General features: G+C 42.9%; 1 protein-coding gene across 31 annotated transcripts in view; it reads left to right on the forward strand.

Moving 5' to 3' along the window:
* Positions 1-25,025, forward strand: part of RBFOX1 (RNA binding fox-1 homolog 1) — a 1,496,801-nt gene that overhangs the window by 770,173 nt on the left and 701,603 nt on the right. For 22 of the 31 annotated variants that reach the window (XM_080981485.1, XM_080981488.1, XM_080981483.1 and 19 more), the window contains one exon: positions 5,435-5,482. The exons of the other annotated variants lie outside the window; for them this stretch is intronic. In XM_080981485.1, coding sequence (XP_080837611.1) covers positions 5,435-5,482 — 48 coding nt within the window. Of the gene's footprint in view, positions 1-5,434; positions 5,483-25,025 lie in introns of those variants that run through there. 31 annotated transcript variants of the gene reach the window in all.

A 25,025-nucleotide genomic window follows, 5' to 3' on the forward strand; every position in this document is an offset into this window, starting at 1 on the left:
CACCCCCAAACTCAGCCCTCCAAATGTTTTGGGACTACAGTTCCCATCATCCCTGACCACTGGTCCTGTTAGCTAGGGATGATGGGAGTTGTAGTCCCAAAACATCTGGAGGGGTGGGTTTGGGGGTGCCTGATGTAGTCCCTTGTATTTTCAGTGCATAACTTCGGAGCATACAGTGGCTAAAAAACACACACACACCCCTTTTCATGCTGATTGGGCACTGGAGACAGAGTCTCTGCTGCAGAAGCAGTAATGGGTCTTTAGCCCCCTCCCCATGACCCTAGACCACTACACTACTGTCCCCATGACAATATATATCAGGGGAGGGGACTTAAATATCACACCATGACAGCCAGGGCAATCCATTATTCTAAAGGTTCTCCCTGCTGAGGAAGGCAGGGCTAACACCCTTCGCAGCAGGGAAAGGGAGTTCTTTGAACATACAGCTAGTTGTATTTGCAAAATGCTTTGCTCTCCATCCTTTGCTTCATGTAATGCCGGGGGGGGGGGGGGGGACCTAACAATGTAACATTTGCTAATGGTCATTCCAGGAAGCATGCGGGCGACAGCAATGTCAATGAGTGGCCTACAATATTTTTCTTATTCCCCCCTCCGCTTTTCATTTAACAGGGCAATTTTGCACAGGTTTACTCAGACGTAATTCTGATTCACTTCAATGGTGCTCAATCCCTGGTACATGGATATAGCATTGCAATCTTGGTGCTTTTTATCCGGTGTTTTATATCTTGGTAAACTACCTCCAGCAGTTGTCATTGGTGTGCACATTTTACAAAGAACATTGAGCTTTTTTCATATTTCAGGCATGAGTGTTCAGAAAGACAGGGAATAAGGTTTCTAGGCTTTAGGGTGTAATTCACCAAGAACATTCATATAATCATGCATCTTCCGATTTATTTCATCTTTGTTCTTCCTAGCAGGCTATGTTTGTAATGATACTTTCTGGTTATTTATATGTATACATATATATTAAAGAAAATCAGAATAGGGATAAGATTTTGTCATTGCAGAAACTTGTGCAATTTGATGTTTGATCTAATGAACCCAATTGTTTGATGCCAAAAAGGAAGCTGGTTTTTTGCAACCTGGTCCCTAAATAGGAAGAAATCCAGCTTGATTGTGTGGTTGTTTGCCTCCATCTGCTGGTCATTTTTGATATTGTAACCTACACAAACTGCAGGTTGCAAAAATTTTGCCTAGACCAAAGAGAATAATGAGGACATTATGAGGGTCTCTCAGCTGCTGCTAGTGTTTCCAAGGGCAGATAGACTAATTGGAGAACCAGCTTGGCCATGACTGTACAGCATCTCTGCACCATAGTCTCATCAAGTTCTGTACCCTGCTGACGTTAAGACTCATAGGGTGGCTACTAGTCCTCTGCTAAAATTTGCCCTCAAATGTCTTTTAAAACAACAACAACAACAACACACAAAAACAACAAAAACCACATTCCCCTTTGGAAGAGGCTTCCATCTTCCTGAGAATTCCTTTATAATTTTTCTGGTTGCAGGATTTTGAGCTTGCTGTATCGTTGTCTGTTCGTTCTTTCTTTCCAGTCAACATTTACCCAGCAGTCTGCAAGCTCCCCTGACTGCCTCCACTTCCTGAATGGGGTGGGGAGCCTCCTCCCCATGTGTCCCACTAGGCATTGCCTGAAGTGTGGACAGCTGGGAAGGCTGCAGAGTGCAGACCGCAGAAGAGATGATTTGCAGGATGAAAGAAAAATGACACCTTTGTCCCCTCTCCTCTTTAATAATGTTCAAATGCATTCTGCCCCACTCCACATCATTCGCTGATGAAGAATGCTTAGGGAGAGGGAAATGCAGTATACTTCTTCTTCTTCTTCTTCTTCTTGTTCCAAAACTGTTGTTATTTGTTTATTCATTGCATTTTTAACCCACTCTTTCTTCCAATGAACAACAATGGGGCATCTATGGTTCTTCCCCTCGTCATTTAATTCCCACAGCAGCCCTGCAAGGTACATTAGGCTGAGCGGCAGTGACTGGCCCAAGGTCACCCGGTGGGCTTTAGGGCTGAGTGGGGATTTGAACCTAGGTCTCCCAGGCCTTAGTCTCAACACTCTGGCCATTATACAGCACTGGCTCTAAACAACATGTGCAGGCCTGTGTAAAACTAGTGACTGCCAACAACCCTTGGCGTCCATGCAGAGAGATGTGGGCCAATAGTGGGTCCTAAAAACCTTGTAAGGCCCACCAGAGCTGACACCATCATCACTGCCCCTCTTTAAAAAACACAACACCAAACTTTTTCTCTCTGAAGAGAAGCACCCATCGTCTTTATGAGAGCCAGTGTGGTGTAGTGGTTAAGAGCAGTAGACTCATAATCTGGTGAACCGGGTTCACGTCCCTGCTCCTCCACATGCAGCTGCTGGGTGACCTTGGGCTAGTCACACTTCTTTGAAGTCTCTCAGCCTCACTCATCTCACAGGGTGTTTGTTGTGGGGGAGGAAGGGGAAGGAGATTGTTAGCTGCTTTGAGACTCCTTAGGGTAGTGATAAAGTGGGATATCAAATCCAAACTCCTCCTCTTCTACTACTACTTCCCAAGATTACCTCTGACCCCCAGTGGAGCCCAGGAGCTTCCTAGATCAATTAAGATGATAACAGCTGCAGCTGCTTCACTCAGCAGTTTTCTCCTTAATCCCACTTCCCATCCCTGCCTGGCCTGGTAAGCTTGCAAGGTGTTGGGGAAGTGACAATGAAGATGGTTGGTGGCACCCAGCAGACACGAGCCAGGTAAACTGACTGCAGCAACCACAACTATCTTGGGTGGTGGTAAGACCAAGGTTTTACAGCTGGACCCCACCCCAAGACATTTTGCCTCTTGGGGCAAAATATAAGAGGCCACTTTCCTTCCCATTCCAGCTGCAAATGTCAGTTGAGTTTTATTTCAACCTTGGCAACAGAGCTGCATACTTCACTGCATCTGAGAGCAGCAGGCTAGTTTGGACAGTTTAGGACAGGACATGTGGCACACACAGCTCTGTTCTCTAACATTTCTCCACTGCTCCCTGCCCTCACAACAGCTGCTGTTGGATTGCATCACTGTGTGTGAAACTACGTGCTTCTAAGGGAGGGTCTTGCCACTCCCATAGCCTGGAGAAAGGGGCCACTGGGTTGCCATGGGGCTCAGAAGCCGGAGAAACTCTGTCACCAACCCACCAAGTGAACTGGTCTACAGCAGCTGCCATGGGAGATGAATCCAATATAGAACACATTAAGCCAGAAGTAACCCTCAAAAAGACTCACTGTTTTGGCATTTTGTAGGATGGTGGGGATTTGTTACCTGCAGAAAAGTGTGTGAGACCCAACCAAGAGTCTCAATAAAGTTGGAGTGGCAGCAGTCTTGCTGGTCTTGTGGTCAACTGGGGTCTACGTTTGGGCTGATCCCTCTCCAGTGGTTCATAGGGTATTGGACATGTCTCTTCCCCCATGTGGGGAGAGGCATGCTTTCCCCATGTGCAGATAATGTTTGCACATCTCCCCATAGTAGATAATTTGTGAAAGCCTTCCTATGAAGGGTGGCTATGTGCTCTTAGACCATCCCTATAGTGTTGACAAACGCAGTTGTTTTCCGTCAGGCACCTGCAAAGTTGCCCTTGTGTATTGTTTGGGAGAAGAATAGCAACGAATGTTCAGTAAATTAACTGTGACATGAGCATATTGAATTAGCTTAGAAAGATGGCAGGTGTTTCTCATAAAGCAGATGGCTTTTTTTTGTTTGGTGGTACAGTTGGCAGAGGGGAATAGAATATTGCTGTTCATTGATGTGCTGCCCATCCTTTCCCTTTACATTAAGGGATCCCACCACTTTCATTTTTAAAGGAGATCATAGATAATGGCTGCATTTTGTGAGCTATCAGAAACTTTTCTAACTCTGTAATGACCATGGCTTAGGGCAGGGATGGGGAACCTGGTGTTCGACTACAGCTCCTATCATCCCTGACAGTTGGTGATGCTGGCTGGGGCTCATGGGTGATGGAGCCCCATAACACCTGCCGGGCCACAGGTTCCCCCATTTACAGGGTCTAATTAACTCATAGAGCTCTGCATCCCCATAAGCCCTCATCCTCCAGTTTTGAACAAATTAATACCCCTTAGAGGAGGAGGTTTGAATTTTTTTGCTTCTTTTTTGAACTGACAGTGGTTTATTTTTGCCTCTGAACTCAAAGGTGATGGTTTAGCATAACCTTGGTTTAGTGAAACAAGCCCGGGTTGTAAACCATTTGTTTATTTAAGTCAGAGTGAGGAACCTGCTCGGCACAGTCCAATGGTCACATTTCTTAGTGGGGCCTACAGCTTTCTGAGGCCCACAGCCAGTTTTGAGTGGGGGAAAGGGTGTGATTCTTGGTACAGTAGGCTACAATCCAGCCACACAAAAAAGTGGGTGGCTTCTACATACATGAAAGCAAGAGCCATTATCAAAGTCAAAGTACACATTTGAGCCAATTCTATTCCCACCAGGCACAAAATAACAATAGGGCAGGCTATGGATCAGTGCCAGTGAAGGTTGTAGCCTAGGGAGGAGGCACAGCCTATGCAGACTCTTGAGGGCCAGATACTAAGGCATGGAGGGCCACGTTTTCCAACTCCACTTTAAACCATAGTTTAGCTAAACCACAGTTTTATATTGGGTTGGATGTAATGAGTGAAAACTTAAAATAGAAGCAAAGGCTTCCCATATATTCCTTGACCCTCTGCTGGAAGGCTCACAAGGCTGGGGTTGGGTCCTTCGTGTATCATTAAATAATGTTTAATGTTATATCTGAATGTGCCTTTCTTTTGAGGGATGTTCATTCCTGTTCAGGCATGGTTAACGAGACAATAATGTGTGCTTAGTCCTCAGACTTCCCCATATTGATCAAGGGACTTATTTTTCAAGTTTGTTTTAATGTGAGTTCAATCTCTGCTCAGTCAGGGCAATCAACAATATGTGAGGTCTTCTACTTTGGTTCAGGTGAGCAAGTCCCCTTCATACCCTCCCCAATCCACATGGGATAAGTTCAAAGCCCACAGCAGGTCAAGCAATTATGGTAATGCTTGCATGATCAGATAGAGCAAGAAACACACTGACATTATTCTGATGTAACACCAAACTGTGGTTTGGCCTTTCTTGTTCTGTTGGGTTAAGCTTGGTTACTGCATCCTGCATATCTCATTACAGTCAGGTTCACTTGAGGTCATTTCAAATGAATATGTGAAAGTCTGATATTTTTGTATCTATAAAATATTTAATATGATAAGTTAATGTGGTTGGGGGGGGGGTGAGAGAAAGTGGAGAAAAGGAGAACTCTGAACGTCAGATTAAACCATAATTTTATTTTTAGGTTTTCAGGCATTGTTGTTTCGGAGAGAGAGCTCCCCCCACCCTTACTAGCTGTTTCTTAACTTTTTCAGGATACTAAAGTGGAGTGCAGCTCTTGTGTAGAAACGGAGGACAAAAAAGTAAGTCCTTCCTTTTGATATATTGTCCTTTCTCTGGTATATATTTTTGTCACAGCTTACTGGTTATAGATGGCAATTCTAATATGGACATCATTATGTGCATTGGATATAATTCAAAGGGACGTTTCACACTACAATGTGATTATGGAGAGAAAGAGAGAGGTTTTTCATTGTGTTTTGAACCTTGCTTCTTTTGAAATGCTTATGACATAAAGTCACTGCATTGAAAGCAAACATAATGCTCACAATCTTTTTACCATGGTTAGGAGATGAGTAGCAGTCTCTCAGATCTTCCCTTCTTCCTATTACCCTTTCCACATGTGGATTTCCCTGCTCTCTTCCATTTTCAGAGCTAACTATAGTGCAGTGTTGCATACACATTGATGATAATGTTAACCATGATTGGTTTTAAACCTGCTTCTGACTTTGCTTGTGAACTCCAGCAGGGCTTGAATGGGGTGGGTGGGGGTACAGTGCTGCCGAGGTGAAATCTGAAAAATGAAAGGGAGGTGGAGAGATGGTGTGAAGGGAAACAGGGTGAGTGTGCCACAGGAGTGAAAAAGAGTGAGTGTGCTCACCTGTGGGTCCCTCCTATCTGCTAACCTTGGTTAGAAACCCTGGACCACTACATTTGAGCTGCCCTAGCTCCACATCTGAAGGTATCATCAACCAATTGGCCTCTGGTGGGTCTTACTTGGTGGGCACTAGTGGTAATTATGAAAACAGCAGCATTACTCCGAATGGATAAGTGGAGGGTGACAGCATTAATATTTCCAGCAGTGACCTGCAGTAACCTTGATGTAACAACACCGCAAGGTATTCTGAAGAATTTAAATGGAGCTCTTCAGTTCTGATTCTGAATGCTGGCTACTGGAGTGGTGGTGGGAAGGGAAGCATAGACTGGTATAATTGTAGAGTTGGAAGGAACCCCAGAAAAATAGTAATGGTGAAACTAGAGCAGGCATCAGGGGTAGTCTTCCCCAACTCCCTGTTCCTGCGCTGCTGTCCAAGGAAGTGATGCAGTAAACACAAATCACGAACTGCACCAGTATGTTACAATAGGCATATGTTTAAATATTTATGAAAAAACATTTCTAAAACATTATTTGATTTCCGCGACTGATCCTTGAGTTTCAAATTTGTGCTTTGAAAGTAGCGAAACTGTTGTCACTAAAAGTAGCTTCCATGCATCACCACCTAAACTTTAATTTTTACACACACACACACACACACACACGTATGTATGTTGTTGTTCCAATATTTAAATTGCTTCAGGGTGTTTCTTGCTTTGCATAACAGTTGGGCTTATACGTAGTAGTATTCGAAGCTGCTGAACATCTAAAATATATCCAATGGATTTGAATGCGATACCACCTTGGCACGCTTCAAACTCATATTGCTCATCTGAAACGTTTGTAGCAGAAAGAATAAGGTTTTGAGTGGCACCGTAAGGAAAGGATATGAAGAAAGCACTTTCTGTTTTAATGATTTCCTAACTTTGTCAATCAAGTCCCCATAACAGCAATATATTTTGAGCAATTTAAAAAGCCCCGCATCCCTGCTTGGTGTTCAGTGACTCTTTGAGGTGGGATGGGTGTATGGGAGTTAAAAGGGGAAAGTCTTTCTCATTTTCAGAGCAGAAAGAATGTCAACCAGACGATGCCCTGTGGGTTAAGGCCTCAATTTGAGATGAACTGGCTGGTTTCCAGTGGGAGTGGGAGGCAGAGTCTGGGAGTGGACCAGAGAGGGTACCCTATCCCTCTGGTTTTCTCATTGATCATAAATGTGAGGCTCTACAGGCAGCTTTAGAGAAAATGAAGAGCTACATGTCCCCCCCCCCCAATCATTTAGCAGTTACTCAGTTGTGGTAACTGAAGATAATGCATGCAGATAGAGTGCAGATGTCTGAATTTAACTAAAATTGGCCTTCATCTGAGAGTCCAGGGCTAGATCTACACTGAGACTTGTTTAAGGTTGTTAGAACAATATTAGATACATTGTTCTAAAATGTCATAGGACATACTTATAAAATAAAGTGCTTCTTACCTCTGTTTTCTCTGTCAAAACACTGTTTCCCTATGGCTGGTTTCTGTTTGCTCTGCAGCTCCCTCTGGTGTCACATTCTAATAACACACTATAAATGTTAAAAGCAGAACATTATGTGTCCATATGGTTATCAAAACCCATTCCTTAATGTTAAAACCCATGAGTGCAGATTCACCCCAGGTTGAAAATACCAATAGCAAACACTACAATTGGACCCAGAAAGTTGTGTGTGTTTGTGTGAGGAAAAAGTGGCCTTATTTTCAATGCTAATAACTTTGGTCTTCAACCAGAGTCTCCCCCCCCCCCCCCAGGGTTTTGCAGCACTAAAAGAAGAAAAACCTGCTGTGGAGAATGTAGTCATATTTGAAAACAATTAGGCTTTTAAAAATACCACATCCAATTCTTTTGGGGTGATGCGGGGCAGGGGAGCAGAAGAGGATATGATTATTCTGCAGACTGCCTCTCACAAACCTTTTCCAACATGTGTAGAAACTCTCTGCCCTTCCTAACAAGAATGTATTTGATGGTATCTCAAACTCACTACCCCTCTTTCTCTCAAGTCAACGGAGTAAGGTAAGATAATTCAGTTTTTGGGGGGGAGGTTTTTTTGCTGAAAATATGAAGAGAGTTGAGGAACATTAGTAAGCAGAAGGAGATTGCTTTCAAATGAAAACCACCAAAATGGTTTTCTGAGCTGGATTCAATAGGCACAATTTATTTCTTGTGGAACTGTCACCTGCCATTCTAAAGCCCAGCCATATGTGTGATAAACAAGCAATGGAGCTTGTGGACAAGGGGGTACTTTTGCAGCTAAAGTGACATAAGATTCTAGGGGTGACAAGTTAAATAAGCAGCCTTATATTACGGCACTGGCGCACGCACACAAACAGGCTCGGTTTACGTTTAGAGGGTTCACAGTGTGCCAAAGTATTCTACTGACTCTTTTCCAAAATTGTTTCTGAAATTGCTTTTGATACTTTCAGCTGTATGCTTGATTGAAATTTCGATTAGGTTTTGTTGTGCTTTATGGGAGCAAAGGTGCCCCAGAGTTCACACAGATTAAAGGCCTCAAAATCATGGGGCATAATCCAGTTGGGACTCAGCACTTCTTAAATCCGCTTAATTTCAGTGGGAGAGATGTAGACCTCTAGTCACCTCCCAGAGCTGCAATTCCCAGAGTTCCCTGGGAAGAGAGATTGATTGTTAAACCGCTCTGGGAATTGTAGCTCTGGGTGGGGGAAACAGAGGGGTCTCCTAACAAATCTCAGCAACCTTTAGCAAACTACAGTTCCTGGCTCCCCACCCCCCACCCCATTCCTACAATCTCCCTGAGAATGACAACACATCCTTATAATATCATTCCTTTTCTCTGGGTAAATGCAGCCACATTTTCAATGTGAGTGCACATGTTAGCTGCTCAATGTGATTAGTACATGTTTTTAAAAGTTTTTAAAAGATACAAGCTCCTAGATCACCTCATTGTAGAATCTAGGGCAAATTAGGACTGTGAAGGAGACCCACGTCCAATCTGCACATTCATCCAGGATGTGGAGATCATGCTTTGAAAATCGAACCCTCCAAATTCCTCCCCCATCCCTCGTCTGAGGATTGCTTTGCTTCCCTGCCCTTTGATTAGGCCCACTTCTCCTTTGTCAAGTCAACCTCGCTGGCATCTGCATTGACATTCTCGGCAGCGTTCCCTGGAGGCAACCACGCGGCTGACCGCTAACGAGCAGCCGAGTGGCATTAGCTTTGTAGTTCAAGGTCATTCGCAGCACCACACTCCATTTGCCTGTTTCTCCAGAACAGGGGGAGGGTTGGTTTGCCAAGGGAATCCTTTTGAGGTGCATCTTGACAGATAAAATCACCACTTTTTACATGCGAGAGCCACCTTGGGGCCTGCAAGATCAAAAGGCTTTATGCTTTGCGCTGGAGCTGATAATGTGATAGGTCAGCAAAGTTGGAGAATCGCCCCCCCCCCCTCTTTTGTTCTGTAATGTTTTATAACTCTGCATGATCTTCTTGGGGATACAATGTGCGCCGTTAAACTTGTGGCTCCTTTGCCTACGGATAAGGATTTTTTTAATAACATCTTCTGTGAAAAGGTCTTGCAGCACTTTCCAGAGATTAATTAAAAACACCTGCAAAAGAAGAGACAAATGCCATCTCTATAAAAGCCAAGATACCAATGGACAAACGAAAGCACACAAAGGACAGAATGGGGTGACCAAGGGCATGCAGCCTTGCAAATGACAGGTATCGAGTGACACATAGACACAGCACCTGGGTCCAGCTTCTATCCCCCACAAAAAAAATCTCAAACATAGGCTTTGAGGAAATGACTTCCACACAATTTTTCTAGGCCTTCTACTAACTCAGATGCTAGTGGATGGGGTTTATGAGAATGAAATGCCTTCCTAGCAGCGCCAGATTACTTTGTAGATCCATCATCAGGTTTCATAATGGGTTGGGGAGTCTGAGGGCCACAAACTTCTGAGAGGCACTTGTCGGTGGTGGGTGGGACCAAGGACTAAAGTGGGTGGAGCAACAAATGTGCTTATTTGTTTATTTTTTTTGCCAATGTACAATAGACTAGCTTCTACACACTCAGAAATGCACACCTTTGTCTCCCGTTCAGACAAGCACCATCAATGTTCAAGGAGCTGAGGATATTATTGGGGAAACTAACTAATGAGTGATGGGTAGGAACAATTTGAATAATGAGGAAAATCCTGAAGAGAGTTGGGATGAAGATGTCTTTCTCAGTCAGGAGAAGCAGGTTGTGATGATGGCGATAATGTTGATGATTAGATTTATATACCACCCTTTGTCACAAGATCTCAGGGTGGTTCACAAGATACAACGTAAAAACACAAATAGTTAAAACAAAACCAATAAAACAATAACCCCCTTTCCCACAAACACATTTAAAAGAATGTAGAATATTAACCAGACAAAGGTTGAACAAGAGTGTTTTTGCCTGGCACCTAAAGGTGTATAATGAATGTTCCAGGTGAGCCTCGCTGGGGAGAGATTTCCACCAATGGAGAGCCACTACAGTTCTTTTGTTGCCACCCTCCAGATCTCACATGGAGGAGGCACATGGAAGAAGGGCCTCAGATGATAAATGCAGAGTCTGAGTTGGTTTATATTGGGAGAGGCAGTCTTAGAGATATTGTGGTCCTGAGCCGGCACTTTGAATTGTACATGGAAGCTAATTGGCAACCAGTGCAATTGGGCCAGGATTGCTGTAATATGCTCAAACCATCTTGCCCCACTGAGTAACCTAGCCACCACATTCTGCACCAGCTTCAGAGGCAGCCCTACGTATAATGTGCTGCAGTAATCCAGCCTAGAGGTTACCAGAGCATAGACAGCAGAAGTTAGTCTACCATTGAACCATCAAATTCCACCCTTCTTTATGCACTGAAATAAGTACAGGGATGTTATAGCCACAAGTTTCTCCTTCACTACCCACCCTTTTCCCTTGATTCCCAACCTCACTGCATTTTTCAGGCTTCTTTGGGAAATGTGTGATTTCTCATGGGTGTTCTTGGAAGTATGGCTGGGCTGGGAAGTTGTGGAGAACTGTGGCAAAATTGTGCACTGTTTTGAAATTGAAATTTGAAATTTAGAACAAAAAAACAAAAACAAAAACGAATCAATGTTAAATTCTTAATATATCAGTCAAAAAGACTAGGTGATCAGAACTAAAAAATAAATAAATCATGGATATATTCTAATGAAGATAACTTAGGAAGCATTCCTACATCTCTGCAAAAGCTTGTATATCTGATCTATTAATCTATAATAGATGTGAATGACTAAGAATCAGGTTGTTTTTTTACAGTGAAATGTGATGCTGTAACTATCTAAGAACTAGGAATGATTTTAAGCTTCCTGACAAAGTTTTATCTGCATATGTAATAAACTGCATGAATGCACTCAAGGGGGGGGCACTTGACTTCCCCCTTTCTTTGTCTTCCTCTCTCTTAGGGGTGGGAGCATAGCTAGCCCATTTTATTGTCTTCCAGATTGATGGGCGATAGGAAGTCTTCATGCTTTTATATATAAGGCATGTGCTGTGCAGATATGATTTATGTTATCTCAGCAGTTTTTGCTCAGTTTCACTGGAATGTTCTTCTTGTTGATCAAGGTCAGAAGACCCTGTGATTGTGCCATTTATCTCAGCTGCTTGAGTTCTGAAATATTGAGCCTTGATTCAATATTGTAAGAATAGATTGGGGTGGGGGAATCTGTGGTTTCATGACAGTGGTTTAGCAGGAGGCTGGCATAAGTGTATGTGGGGAGAGGGAGGTGGGGGAGGGTCATAAACAGCACAGTCGTGGAACGTCTGTTTTGCATGCAGAAGGTCTCAGGTTCAGTCTCCAATGATATCTCCAGGCAGGACTGGGGAAAAGGCTACTGCCTGAAACCTTGGACAATACCGAGCTAGATGGACTAAGGGTCTAACTCATTATAAAAAGCTTCCAGTTGTACATACGTACCCCATGTCCTGTGGAAGGGCCACAGCTCAGTCACAGAGCAGCTGCCTTGCATGAAATAGATCCCAGGTTCATTCCTTGGCATCACCAGTTAGGGCTGGGGAAAGCCTCCTATCTTAAAGCCTGAAAAGCTTTAAGATAGTCAGTGTAGACAGTGCTGAACTAGGTGGATCAGTGGTCTGACACAGTACAAGGCAGCTTCCTAGGCTTCTCTATATAAGAGAGAGACTGTTTTTCCGTTGAGGCTGTGTACATGTAATGCATATTCCAATAGTTTCCCTAGAATTTGGTGAATGCTGACATTTGAATCTTGATAGTTGGAGTGAGTTTTGTGAACACAGGCTATTTTTGATGACTGACAGCTTACTAGGCCAGAGGCTTTCAACCTTTTTGAGTCCATGGCTCCCTTGACCAAACACATTATTTCTGTGGGTCCCCTGTGGGATATAGGGGAATCCTCACTTACGTAGGAGTTCCATTCCAGGCCACCGTACACATCACTGGAATATGCAAAAGTGGGGATCCCCCGGTTCCACCATTTTTGGTGCCATTTTCAGCATGCGTGTAAGCAGGAACATGCATGACAATTGCCTGCTAGTGGGGATTCCCTTGTATGTGGTAAAAAACTTGTGGTGTTGTGTTATTTAGTGGTTTTGCCTATCATTTTTTTAGGATTAAAATTTAAGCAGTATAGCTTTGAAAAGACTTTTTTAAAATTACAAGTCATTCATGGCCCTGCTCAGTGTTGTTTTTGTAAGGTGGCACCCAACAAAATAAAACTGAAACAGGAATCCTTAACAGCCTCAGCTGGCAGTGACTTAGCGGGGGAATGGAAATGAAAGGCACTCTGCACACACTCCAAGACATCTTTTCCCTTCTGTTATTATGCCAAGAATGGGCAGCAGGAGGCAGGTCTTAACTCCCTTATAAACAAGCATTAGGTTGCGGCTTGAATGCTCGGTTGACTGAGCACTTGGAAACAAGGGCTAATCACTGTGCATTTCCATTGTCTATCTAAGTCTTCCTTCTTGTGTTGTGTTGCCATAGTAGGAAGTGGGGAAAAGGCAGGAATTAGTAATGTTACCTTCTAACAGACAATGTTCACAGGCAACATTTCAGAAGAACAGATGAACATAAGAATCTATGTGATGAACTTTTGAACCTCCAGATTCAAATCCAGCTGAGTGTAAGAAGAACCTGTCTTCTGAGTCTAGCCGAAAGCCCACCTATTCCAGTATCCTGTTCTTACAATGGGCAACCAGATTGCTATGGGAGATTCCACAAGCAGGACCTGAGCAGGACCACATTCTCCCCACTAGTATTCAGAGGGATACTGTCTCTGCGTAGGCAGAAGATAGCCACCATGGCTAGATATCATAGAGAAGTCAGTGTCACTACCACTATCCATGACATGTTTCAGTCTACTTGAAGAATTTGGTCTATCTAGCACATGACTGTGTATACTAGCCCTTCCTACCTGATGTCCTCCAGCTGTTTTTGACTACAACTCCCATCAGCCTCGGTATCATACAGTGAGTGGTACTGTCTGGGTCTCATGGGAATTGTAGTCTGAAATACAGTGGTGCCTCGCAAGACGAAAAGAATCCGTTCCGCGAGTCTCTTCGTCTTGCGGTTTTTTCGTCTTGCGAAGCAAGCCCATTAGCGGTTTAGCGGATTAGCGCTATTAGCGGCTTAGCGGGCTTAGCGGATCAGCTGATAAGCAGCTTAGTGGCTTAAGGGATCAGCTTTTAAACGGCTTAGCGGATCAGCTGATAAGCGGCTTAGTGGCTTAACGGATCAGCTGTTAAGCGGCTTAGCGGATCAGCTGATAAGCGGCTTAGCGATCAGCTGTTAAGCGGCTTAGCGGCTTGGGAAAAAGGGGGGGGGGAGGAAAAAAAGCCCGCAGGAACTCGCAAGACATTTTCGTCTTGCGAAGCAAGCCCATAGGAAATTCGTTTTGCGAAGCACCTCCAAAACGGAAAACCCTTTCGTCTAGCGGGTTTTCCGTCTTGCGAGGCATTTGTCTTGCAGGGCACCACTGTAGTTTGAGGGCAGCAAGCATTGGAAAGGTTGGTCGACATTAGCTGCTAGCAGTTTTCCAGGGGATTTCAGACAGTTGCCAGGATAGATAAAATAACTGCAACAAATGCTCTGGAAATGCATTACACTCCGGGATGAAGAAAAGAGGACGGTGTTGTAGTTAAAGGTCACAACTTTCTTAATTGGCATCTGAAACGTTTGTTGAGAGAACTTCTGGGAGCACATGCTGGACATGTTAACAAAGCCTGGGCTGATCTGGAAGAGAGCACCAACATTGCTTAGCTTAGTTTTCAGTGAATTAAGCCTTTCAGAGCATTCCATGCTCAAAGCTCTATGACTTCCAGCTTGGAAACAGCATAAGAGCAGCTGATGAAAAGGAAAGCTGAAATATTTCACCACATTAAAAACAAACAAACTGTGTTTCGTTAATCACAGCAACATAGATATTGTTTTAGTGATTATCCAAATCCTTAAAAAAAGGATCTAGAGCAAGCTTGCATGAAGTGCTGTTTGATGCCTCTATAAGTGTGTGTGTGTGTGTGTGTGTGTGTTTGTAAAATGTGTGTGTATTTTCACACATCATTTCGCAAAATGCTAGTAAATGTAGTTCACAGTTTATTATATATGAATGAAGTAGAAAATGTACCTACATCAAAAGATGAAGTGTGTGTTGGGGGGGGGGAGTAACCTAAATTATGGGCACTTTATCAAAAACATCAGGGTACTGAAATTAAATAAAAATTAAGTAGCATGCCTGCAAGCAGAGTAATGACCCATCTGTTCATTACAGCCTTAGTTTCCATCAAAGACACAATCTCATTAAAAGCATATCTTTGATTATAGAATGAGTTCCAACTGCATAAAAGTTGTATTACTTTATTCTAAGTTATTTGAATTGTGGTGGGCTTTTACTTTCTTTTTGCAAGGGTGTTGGGGTCAGTTAGCTTATCTTCAAGAGCAATGATAAGTTGTGTAAATTTTGGAGCTGGGATGCAAGGGTGGTTAAGGAGGAAATTTGTCAAGGTTTGTATTTTTTAAAAAAGTGGAAGGAAGTTCCTATGTTGACAGGTGCTTCTATACTAAATAGAAGAGATTATTTTGCCACACTACACAGTGATTCCCGGCCTCAGTAATTTGGGAAAATAATTAACTTTAGAAACTTTAAAAAAAAAATAACAACAGAAAAGAGTCCCCCTCTCCCTCCCTCCACTTTCAAAAGCCTTTTCTTTTCAGGTTTACTTTCTTTCTCTCGTCTAATGAATATGGCTAGAAACCAATACGATCTCATGTGTTCTTTGCATCAGAGGAAACCTTTTTACATTTAAAAATTTCCAAGGTGCCCTTTGAACAAGCAACTTTTTTTTTTTTTAAGCTGAAATTACTCTTTGGTAAGCCAAACGTTTTCAGGGGAATGTTAGATCTTCATGAGCCAAAGACAGCAGTCCAGAAGGTGTGAGATAGAAAAGTAAACACTTTTAAGAGCTTGTTCCTGTAGTAGTAGTAGTAGTAGTAGTAGTAGTAATAATAATAATAATAATAATAATAATTAAAAAAAAAAAAAACTAAGGGGGGAGTAGTCTTGGATTTATTTATTTATTTTTATTTCATAAAATGTATTTTTTTTAAAAAACCCACACACCTCAAAGTAGTTGATGAAAAGATGAAACAAGAGAATCCAGAACGAAATTACCACCCTACATTAAAACGTTCAGAAGTTAAAATACGAAAACAGATAAAAATAACCTCAACTTTCTAAGCATCTGGATAGGCTTGTCTAAACAAGGATGTTTTTTGGCAGGCACCAGGAAGAGTACAGTGAAGGTACCTGCTTGTTCTCAATAGGCAGGGAGTTCCAAAGTATAGTCGCCGCCACACAAAACAACCGATTTCTTACAAACGTGGAATGGGTTTTATTATTACTACCTGTAGTAGTGCCCATTCTGCCCATCAAAGTGGTTGAGGGGGCGCAGGTGGGATAAAGGGATCTCATAGGTAAATTGGGGGTTGCAAGTTGTTAAGGGCTTTATATATCCATAAGTAAAGGTAAAGGGACCCCTGACCATTAGGTCCATCCGCGGACGACTCTGGGGTTGCGGCGCTCATCTCACTTTATTCGCTGAGGGATCTGGCGTACAGCTTCCAGGTCATGTGGCCAGCATGACTAAGCCGCTTCTGGTGAACCAGAGGAGCGCATGGAAACACCGTTTACCTTCCCGCTGGAGTGGTACCTATTTATCTACTTGCACTTTTGATGTGCTTTCGAACTGCAGGAGCAGGGACTGAGCAACGGTAGCCCACCCCATTGCGGGGATTCAAAATGCCGACCTTCTGATCGGCAAGCCCTAGGCTCTGTGGTTTAACCCACAGCGCCACCTGCGTCCCTTATATACCCATAGTAACACCTTGAACCTGGCCTGGCAGCAAATAGGCAACCAGTGAAGATCTCTGGAGTCACAGCCTATAGCCAGGGATGATGAAGACTCGAGTCCTCAAGGCCCAAGAGTCAACCTGTCTGCTTTCTCTGAGGTGAAGATTTGTAGCTCAGTGATGGGGTATCTGCTCTACATGCAGCAGGTCTTGAGTTCAGTGCTTGGCATCTCCAGTTATCTTACTTCATAGAGAGATATTACTGTGAAGTAAGCAGTGTATATTCCCCAATTTCATTTTTAAACTTTAAATGAACAACACCCCTTTGAGGCTGCAATCCTATACACACTGGCGTGAAGGTAACCCCTACTGCAGTCAGTTGGAATTACTTCATGATAAACATGCATGAGATTGGATCCCTCTTTGTTGTCCTTCAATCTGCAGGTGGTGGTTTTTGTGGTGTTTTTTGTTCCTGCAGGCTTTGGGGAATCGGCAGCTTTTAAGGAAAGGGATTTTAGTGGTGCTGTGCTGTTTTGACTATCTGTGTTTTAATTTGTTTTTGCATTGTTTTAATTCCGTTACAGTTTAGTGACTTGTTAACGCTTATTTTTTAAATGTTTTTAGATTTATTTTTTTTTAATCTGTGTTTGTTTTAATTTTTGTGAGCTTCTGTGAGTTCCATTTTGGGAGGAAAGGTGGAATAGTAATAGTAGTAATAATTCATGCCAGTATTAGAGACAGTGCTTTTTACAAATGTAGGAAGATCAAAGACCCCCCTTTATTGTCCCTTGATTCCCCCCTCCCTCCCCCCCCCCCCGGTTGACAGAGCCTGTATCTGAATATGACCTGTTAAAGGCTGATTTATTGATTATGCCACTTGGTCATTCATCCCCCTTCAGAGGGATTGCTAGAGAATGGATGGAGTTAGCTTTGTGTGAAATTTAAATTGTGTGTGTTGATCATGCATTTATCTTATTTAAATTTGCACTGCAAGGCTGTGTTTGTATTTCAAATTTAAATGGTGTTTTGTTTTGTTTTTAGAATCTAGATATGGTAAGTTGAACATTTTTAAATTATTTTAGACTTGTCTTCTTTTATTTAGAAACTCTTTCAACTTGCGATTATTTTAATGATTCCATAATTCATATTAATTATATAATGGTTGACAGTATAATTTTTTATTTGGAAGTAAGGCTTGTTGAGGTCAGCTGGATTTACTCCCAGGTAAGTGTGGATAGGATTGCAACCTAACTATCTGGCTTTGCAAAGGCTATAATTGAGCAATTAATGTCATTCCTTGTGCTTTTTATTGTGCTTAAATATCCAGAAGATGGCAGTAGAGGACAAAGAATCTGTACTCAGCTGCTTGACTAAATAATTAATTAACCGAAGTAATAGGGAACTTTAAATGTGAAATCCTGTCCAGAAGTTGTAGGATAAGTTTAAAACATTAGTGCAAGCATCTACATCTTGCCCATTCGCTTATGGACAATACCTGGTGGTGGTGGTGGTGGTGGTGGTGATGATGATTTTAAAAGCCAAAAATCTCACAAAATAGTATTTTGTAATATTTAGGGACCTTATTCCCCCTTGTACCCTGGGGTTTTACTGTATACTTGTGTTATCACCCAAAGCAAAAAGTGCCTATTTGCATGTGGTGGCATCTTTCATTTTATTGGACATAGCAGATTCTGTCCCTCTGCTCCTTGACACTGGGTGGATGGGTGGGTGTGTTTGTACACACAACACAGAGAGAGAGAGAAAGAGAGAGAGAGAGAGAGAGAGAGAGAGAGAGAGAGAGTTGTTCCCAGTGGCAGAGCTTCATGCTCTGGCACCAGGGAGCGGAGAGCAGGCGTGGGCGGGGCTGGCATGGGTCCTGGAGGCGGGGTACGAGTCCTGGGGGCGTGGCACACAGCCTGTGGGGGTGTGGTGCACAGCACGGGCAGGGGGGTGGGCAGCCATGATGGCACCCTGCGAGGATCGCACTGCCCGGGGTGGTCCGCTCCCCCTGCACTCCTCTTCCTCCGCTAGTGGTTGTTGCCACTAATTTCTGCCCAATGTTGCAATTCTGTACACATAGCCATAAACCTCATTGGGCTCAACTGGGTCTAAGTTCAGAGTAACCATACCTAAGATGAGGTTCTTTGTTTAATAATGACAATAACTTAATTAGTCAAACAGATAAATGAATAAATGTGTGACTCTTTTCACTTTTGACCTTCTTCCGGCATGACATTTCACAGATGAAAGTTATTTTGCTTGTCACTTTTATTTCTTTATTTTTCTTGTGCTTTCTTTTCCTTTTTAACAGACAGAGCAAGATGCACTCTTAGGACCCACTTTATATCTCCCCTGAAATATTAATGATTGTGTAAAAACCATGCTATTACATAACCAGACATTTCTGAAGTGCTTAAAAGGCAAAGAAAAATTTGCTCACCAACATGACTACTCTCAAGCATGTATAATATACTGCCACAACATTAAACATACAACCGTGAAAAATTAATTCAGGTTGCTATTTCCTAGTGCTTAGCAATATTGTCTGTCTGTCTTTCTATGCACCTTCCCTCCTTTCTCTTGTAGGGGAGGCTTCCCAGAAACCTGGATTTAACATATCATTTCCTGTGCTACCTTTTTGAACCAATATGACTCCCACGTAGTTTTATTGGGGTACAGATGAAACAGTTTGCAGTTGGTTTACTCAGTCCTTCCAGCCAAACCTATTTTATTACGTTGAACCAAAAGATGAGCCCTTTTGGAGCATCAAAAGCCCTCAGACAATCACAATTGCATGGGGTGGGGAGCAGTGGCAGACCTACATTTTGGGGGCCCTGAAGCTTGAACTATTTTCACAACCAAAAGCAAGGTCTGGGCAAACACTATTATCTTCTTCAGTGGGGCTGTTCCATGACAGATCACCACACCTTTATATCTTTGCTACTGACTCTCAAACTTTGGGATTGTGGAAATATACACAACAACAAAACAATCAATTTGAGTCATATGTCTCCAATTGTTTCTACTAGACCCCCTCTTTTTAAGCAATGCAGACTAAAGTCGCTTCTGGGGGCCCTCCAGGATTTAGGGACCCAGAAGCTTAAGCTTCATTAGTTTCATAGTAGATCCATCCCTGGTGGGGATGGAGACTGGACCCAACATGCTGACCCCATTCTCTCAATCATGCCCCTGCACTCTGACCTACTGCCAACCAGGTGTTTAGGCTGAAGATCTAATGTGTGGTTTCAGATGCTTGTTTATACTATGAGGATGGTGGTGACTTGGGGATTTAGAATGTGGAGAAAACGGTTGGCAGGAAAAGTTTAAGCAGCTGCTTCTTACTCTGAATTTCCCCAATAGAAGGAGCAAGCTGATGAAGAAAATAGCAATGTGTGTATAGAAGGGGGCGGGGAGTGAGGACAGAAGGATGTTGCAGTGGTTCAAACTCCTAAGAACATAAGAAGAAACTGCTAGATCAGGCCAATGACCTATCTAGTCCAGCGTCCTGTTCTCACACTGGCCAAACAGATACCCATGGGAAGCCCACGAGCACAAGAATACTCTCCCCTCCTGAGGTTTCCAGTAGGTAGTATTCAGAAGCATTGCTGCCTCTTGACTGTGGAGGCAGAGCAACAGCCATCATGGTTAGTAGCCATCAAGAGCCGTCTCCTGTATTAATTTGTCTAATCCTATTCTAAAAACATCTAGGTTTTCTTCCTCATATCCCTCCTTCAACAGTGAGGGCTTGCTCCAGGTTCACTGATTTTGCAAGGTAACAATGAGAGTCAGAGTCCCCTCTGTGGTGGCTCCCATCTTGTTGAATCCTTTCCCTAGACCAGGTCCACCAGGCCACACAACATTTTGTTCCGTTTAGCATATGGTTAAAACATGGATGTCCAAGAAGGCATTTGGCTGAATGTTTTCCTGACAGGAAGTTTTAATAGAGTTTCCTTTATGGCCCCCTTTTGTTGACTTTATGGTTGGTTTACGATACGCTGCTCATGATTTGATGGTTTTTATATGATTCAGTTGTGTTTTGTGTGCTACCCTGAGTTCACTTGGTGAAAAAAGATGGGGTATAAGTTTTAATACATATGGTGCTATGGGTAGTAGTAACCATAGTTATCATTGGTAGCTGTATTAAAAGGATCCTTGCAGGATCCGTAAACCATTCTAAAATGTTATAACACAATCACATGGTGGCAATCAGATATGAATGGTCGATAGGCCTGTGGGTGGGTAGTTAAATATTTATTAAGAAAGCGTTTTCCTGACTACCATGTACTTTCAGAGATCTGCTATGTTTTGATTTGTGCGAATGTGCAGATTTCTATTATTATCCTGAAATGATCTTTTAACAACTAGTTAACCTCAAGTTCGGCTTGAGCAATGGTAAACCAATAATCCTCTCCGATGGGCTTCCTTGAAAACTGGGAGGAGTAAGGAAATCAATTTATCTTCTTATCATCATGACCAATTTATTTGGGAGAACGAGAATACCTTCGGCTGACACAGATTAATTACACAGATTGTATCGGTTGTCTTCATTAGGACCCCATAAGAGTCAGGAGGAAATGTAACAAGTCGGTTTACTCTCCCCTTCAAGTCACGTGTAGGGTTGTTATTGATTCACATGTTCATATTTCAAATGTCAGGGCTTAACCTAAACTTCTCCACAATGCAGGAGACAAAACTGCTAGGTTTGCTATATTGAAAGGTCTGGTCAACACAAGTTGCCTTCTGTTCCAAAATATTGTTATATTGTGGATTAATTTCCCTCCACTGTATCTTCTAGTTTTGGATTAAGCAGGAGGGAAAGTAAAATAGGTTTGACAAAAATCACAAATGCAGAATTTCCTGTCCAATATATGTTGTGGTGTGTGTTTTTCTGTCAAACCTCTGGGTGTGGTCTTAGCCTTCTTTATCTTGAAGATAGAGGTGGGGTACTGGCCAGTGCGAATTTCTGAATAAAAAGCCCTTCCTGTGGTTTGATGAATGCATACCACTTGCTGGCTACAGGCATTTATTTTGAGTTGTTTGAAAAACTCAGAAATGAAGGTGTTTGGGCACTAGGTTTTATTCATCTCAGATCCAGCTAAGATCAGATCGCCAGCATAGATAATTCCATGCTGACCCAAAGCAGATATATAATTAGGCAATTGCCTTCGCCACCTCACATTGATGATGATAATAATGATAATAATGATAACAATGATAATGATAATAAATAAATAAATAAATAATTTATGACTTGTATCCTGCCCATCTGACTAGGCTGCCATAGCCACTCTGAATGGCTTCCAACAGTATATTTAAAAAACACAACAAAACATTAGACATTAAAAACTTCCTGATATATGGCTGCCTTCAGACACTATGGAAAGTTGTATAATTGTATATTTATTCGACATCTGACAGCAGCGTGGGTACCACTACTGAGAAGGCCCTCTGCCTGGTTGCCTGTAAATTCACTTCTTGCAGTGAGGGCCTTCAGAAATTGACCTCAGTGTCTGGGCTGAACAATGGGGGTGGGGATGCTCCTTCAGGGATACAGGGCTGAAGCCATTAAGGGCTTTAAAAGTAAACACAAACACTTTGAATTGTGCTCAGAAACGCACTGAGAGCCAATGTCAATCTTTTAGGCGTTATATGGTCCTAGCTGCTACCCCCAGTCACCTGCCTCGGAGCTGCATTCTGGATTATTTGTGGTTTTTGAGTCACCTTCAAACGGAGCCCCATTGTAGTAGTCAAAACAGGAGATAACCAGAGCATGTACCACTCTGGTGAGGCAGTGTGCAGACAGGTAGGTCTCAGCCGGCGTACCTGATGGAGCTGGTAATTTTGGACCCTCAGCTGTCCATGGTGGCACAGGTGTCCTCCTGTGTCCAGAGTGGCTGTTTTTGAAGGTTCTGCATCATTACAGAGACTGCCAGTTTTAGATTTGAACAAGTGTGAATCCACTTTTCTTTTCCCTTTGACCTTCTTGCCTAAAGAGGAGCACCACAGCCTTTTGCATGTAAAATAGATGCCCTTCTGCCACTGAGCCAAGGCCCTTCCCCAGGAAAAGGCAGCCAAAACAGCCTTTAAAATGGTTATGGTAAATGAAAGGCTGCCTACTCCCTGTTTTCTGTCACTCCCACCCCATCTTGGGGTAATGGAGTGTGTGTGTGCTTACAAATGTCAAAAATATCATAAATAATAATCCCAGGGACTAGTTAATTAAAGTTTTCTTCTTGGTGGAAATGTTAGGATCAGTGGTAGATGTTTTAATCTGCAATATCTCCAGCATTGTGCAGAGAATTCCATCTCCAGTTCCTAATTTACTTAAGGTCTCCTATGCACTTACATAAAATTTCTTTCCCCAGCTGCCGTTGCCACCTCCTTCACAGCCAAGGCCTCTGGTCATACTTTGTAAAAGCCTTTGCCACCTTCACCACATCTACAATCACCTGGCTGTTACATACCATCCAACATTTCTCTGATGAAAATAGGGACGTCCCATCCCACAATGATAATTTTACTATTTATAACTCTACACATCTTACTGGGTTACCCCGACCAGTCTAGGCAGCTTCCAACATATTAAAAAAAACACCATAATAAAACATTGAACGTGTGTATGTGTGTGTGTGTACACACACACACACACAACTTTCCTATACAAGATTGCCTTCAGACAGTTTGGGGGTTGGATAACTCCATACCCTCCATTTCTCCAGTGAAAATAGGGACTGAAGTTATACAACTTGCTCTCTAACTTACAAGGCAAAAAAGGAAGCCCTCATTTATAAAATACTAGTAGTTTAAGAAGGGACGCGGATGGCGCTGTGGGTTAAACCACAGAGCCTAGGACTTGCCGATCGGAAGGTCGGCAGTTTGAATTCCCGCGACAGGGTGAGCTCCTGTTGCTCGGTCCCTGTTCCTGCCCACCTAGCAGTTCGAAAGCACATCAAAGTGCAAGTAGATAAATATGTACCGCTCTGGTGGGAAGGTAAACGGCTTTTCCATGCGCTGCTCTGGTTCACCAGAAACGGCTTAGTCATGCTGGCCACATGACCCGGAAGCTTTATGCCGGCTCCCTCAGCCAATAAAGCGAGATGAGCGCTGCATCCCCAGAGTCAGCCACGACTGGACATAATGGTCAGGGGTCCCTTTACCTTTAAGGAAAAGTAGGACATACTGGGATCCAGTCAGAAACTGGGACGGCTTCTGTAAATCAGGGACAGTCCTGGAAAATAGAGACACTTGGAGGGTTTGCTATTAGCCAAGGGAATGTGGTCTCCTCAGGCAAAGAATTGGAGTAGATTACTGGTATAAACTTGGCATTTGAGGGAGGAGGGGCATCATTTGGATTTTCTACCCCATGCACAAATATGTCTTAGGCCACGTCTTCCTTCCGTGTTTGTTGTTGTTGTTGCTGCTGCTGCTTAGTTTTGGACAGGGATGGTTTAATCATTAGCGTAAGTACTCCACAGGGTGTGGCCCGAGCCAAACTAATTCTCCCCTCTCCCCATACGGTTGAATTATTTAGGAGCTTGCCAAAGTGTGAAGAGTGTCCCTCATCGCATAATAAACACACAGTGCTCTGCACTGCAAAAATAATATGAAGTTAAAATTAAATATGAGGGAAAGGATAGCATGGACAGGGCAGACATGAAAGTGTCTGTGTGAACTTATTTGGCTTTGCTCACCTTTGTCTTTGAATGCCAGAAGATGACAAGATGTAACTTTTTATTTTTATTCAGTAGTAGAAGTGGGAGTTACATTTTAGCTTGGTATTAGAGCACACGCTGTGCAAGCAAAAGAGCCCAAGCTTATTCTCTGACAAACTGTGTAACTTGTCATAAGGCAGAATATTATGCTTTTCTTATGTATTGGGAGTTAGAGAGGACACAACAAGGAAAACTGTAGATATGAAGCCAACTTGCTCCCCTCAACGCACACTTGCTCTCTCTCTAGTGACACACAAACAAATGCAGAGTCTGCCGTTCTAAACATCAGCAGCAATGGCAAGTTTAGCCCTATCAATCAGGGACTTCCCAGATTGCAAACTTTTGTTCCTATGTAAAAAATTTCAAAATAGGCCTTAGGACCAAAACAGTGAAAATCATTTTCATCTTGCAGCCTATTCATGGCACTGATTTGTAGGGCAGATGTGCTGCTTTCACCTTGGGATCATATACTCTTGGATCTTCTTGGCCCCCATTGCTATTAGCTCCAACAGTTAGATGGAACCTGCATCCCCCTCCATGTACTGATGGGGCCCAGAACGAAGGGTGGACATCACCATCATCACTTGCCTGTCAGCTTTCAGGGTCATCTGGCTGGCTGCTGCTTCTGGGCTCAGTGGACTTCAGCCGGATCCAATAAAGCAATCTCTGTGTGTTTATTATGAGCAACATTAGACACTAAACAAGTCTGAGTCTGAAATGGATGGTTTCATATCATCTGTTTGACCTGGCAGGGCAGACAAAGCTCAACCTGAAGATACAGAGGTGAGTAATTCACAGTCAGGTTATATGACAAACAATAAGCAATAATGAGGATGAAAATTGTATCATAAAGGCATTCATCAGGGCAGTTTT

This window comes from Podarcis pityusensis (assembly GCF_964106645.2).
Source record: "Podarcis pityusensis genome assembly, chromosome: 14".
In the NCBI taxonomy this organism is placed as follows: Eukaryota; Metazoa; Chordata; class Lepidosauria; order Squamata; family Lacertidae; genus Podarcis; species Podarcis pityusensis.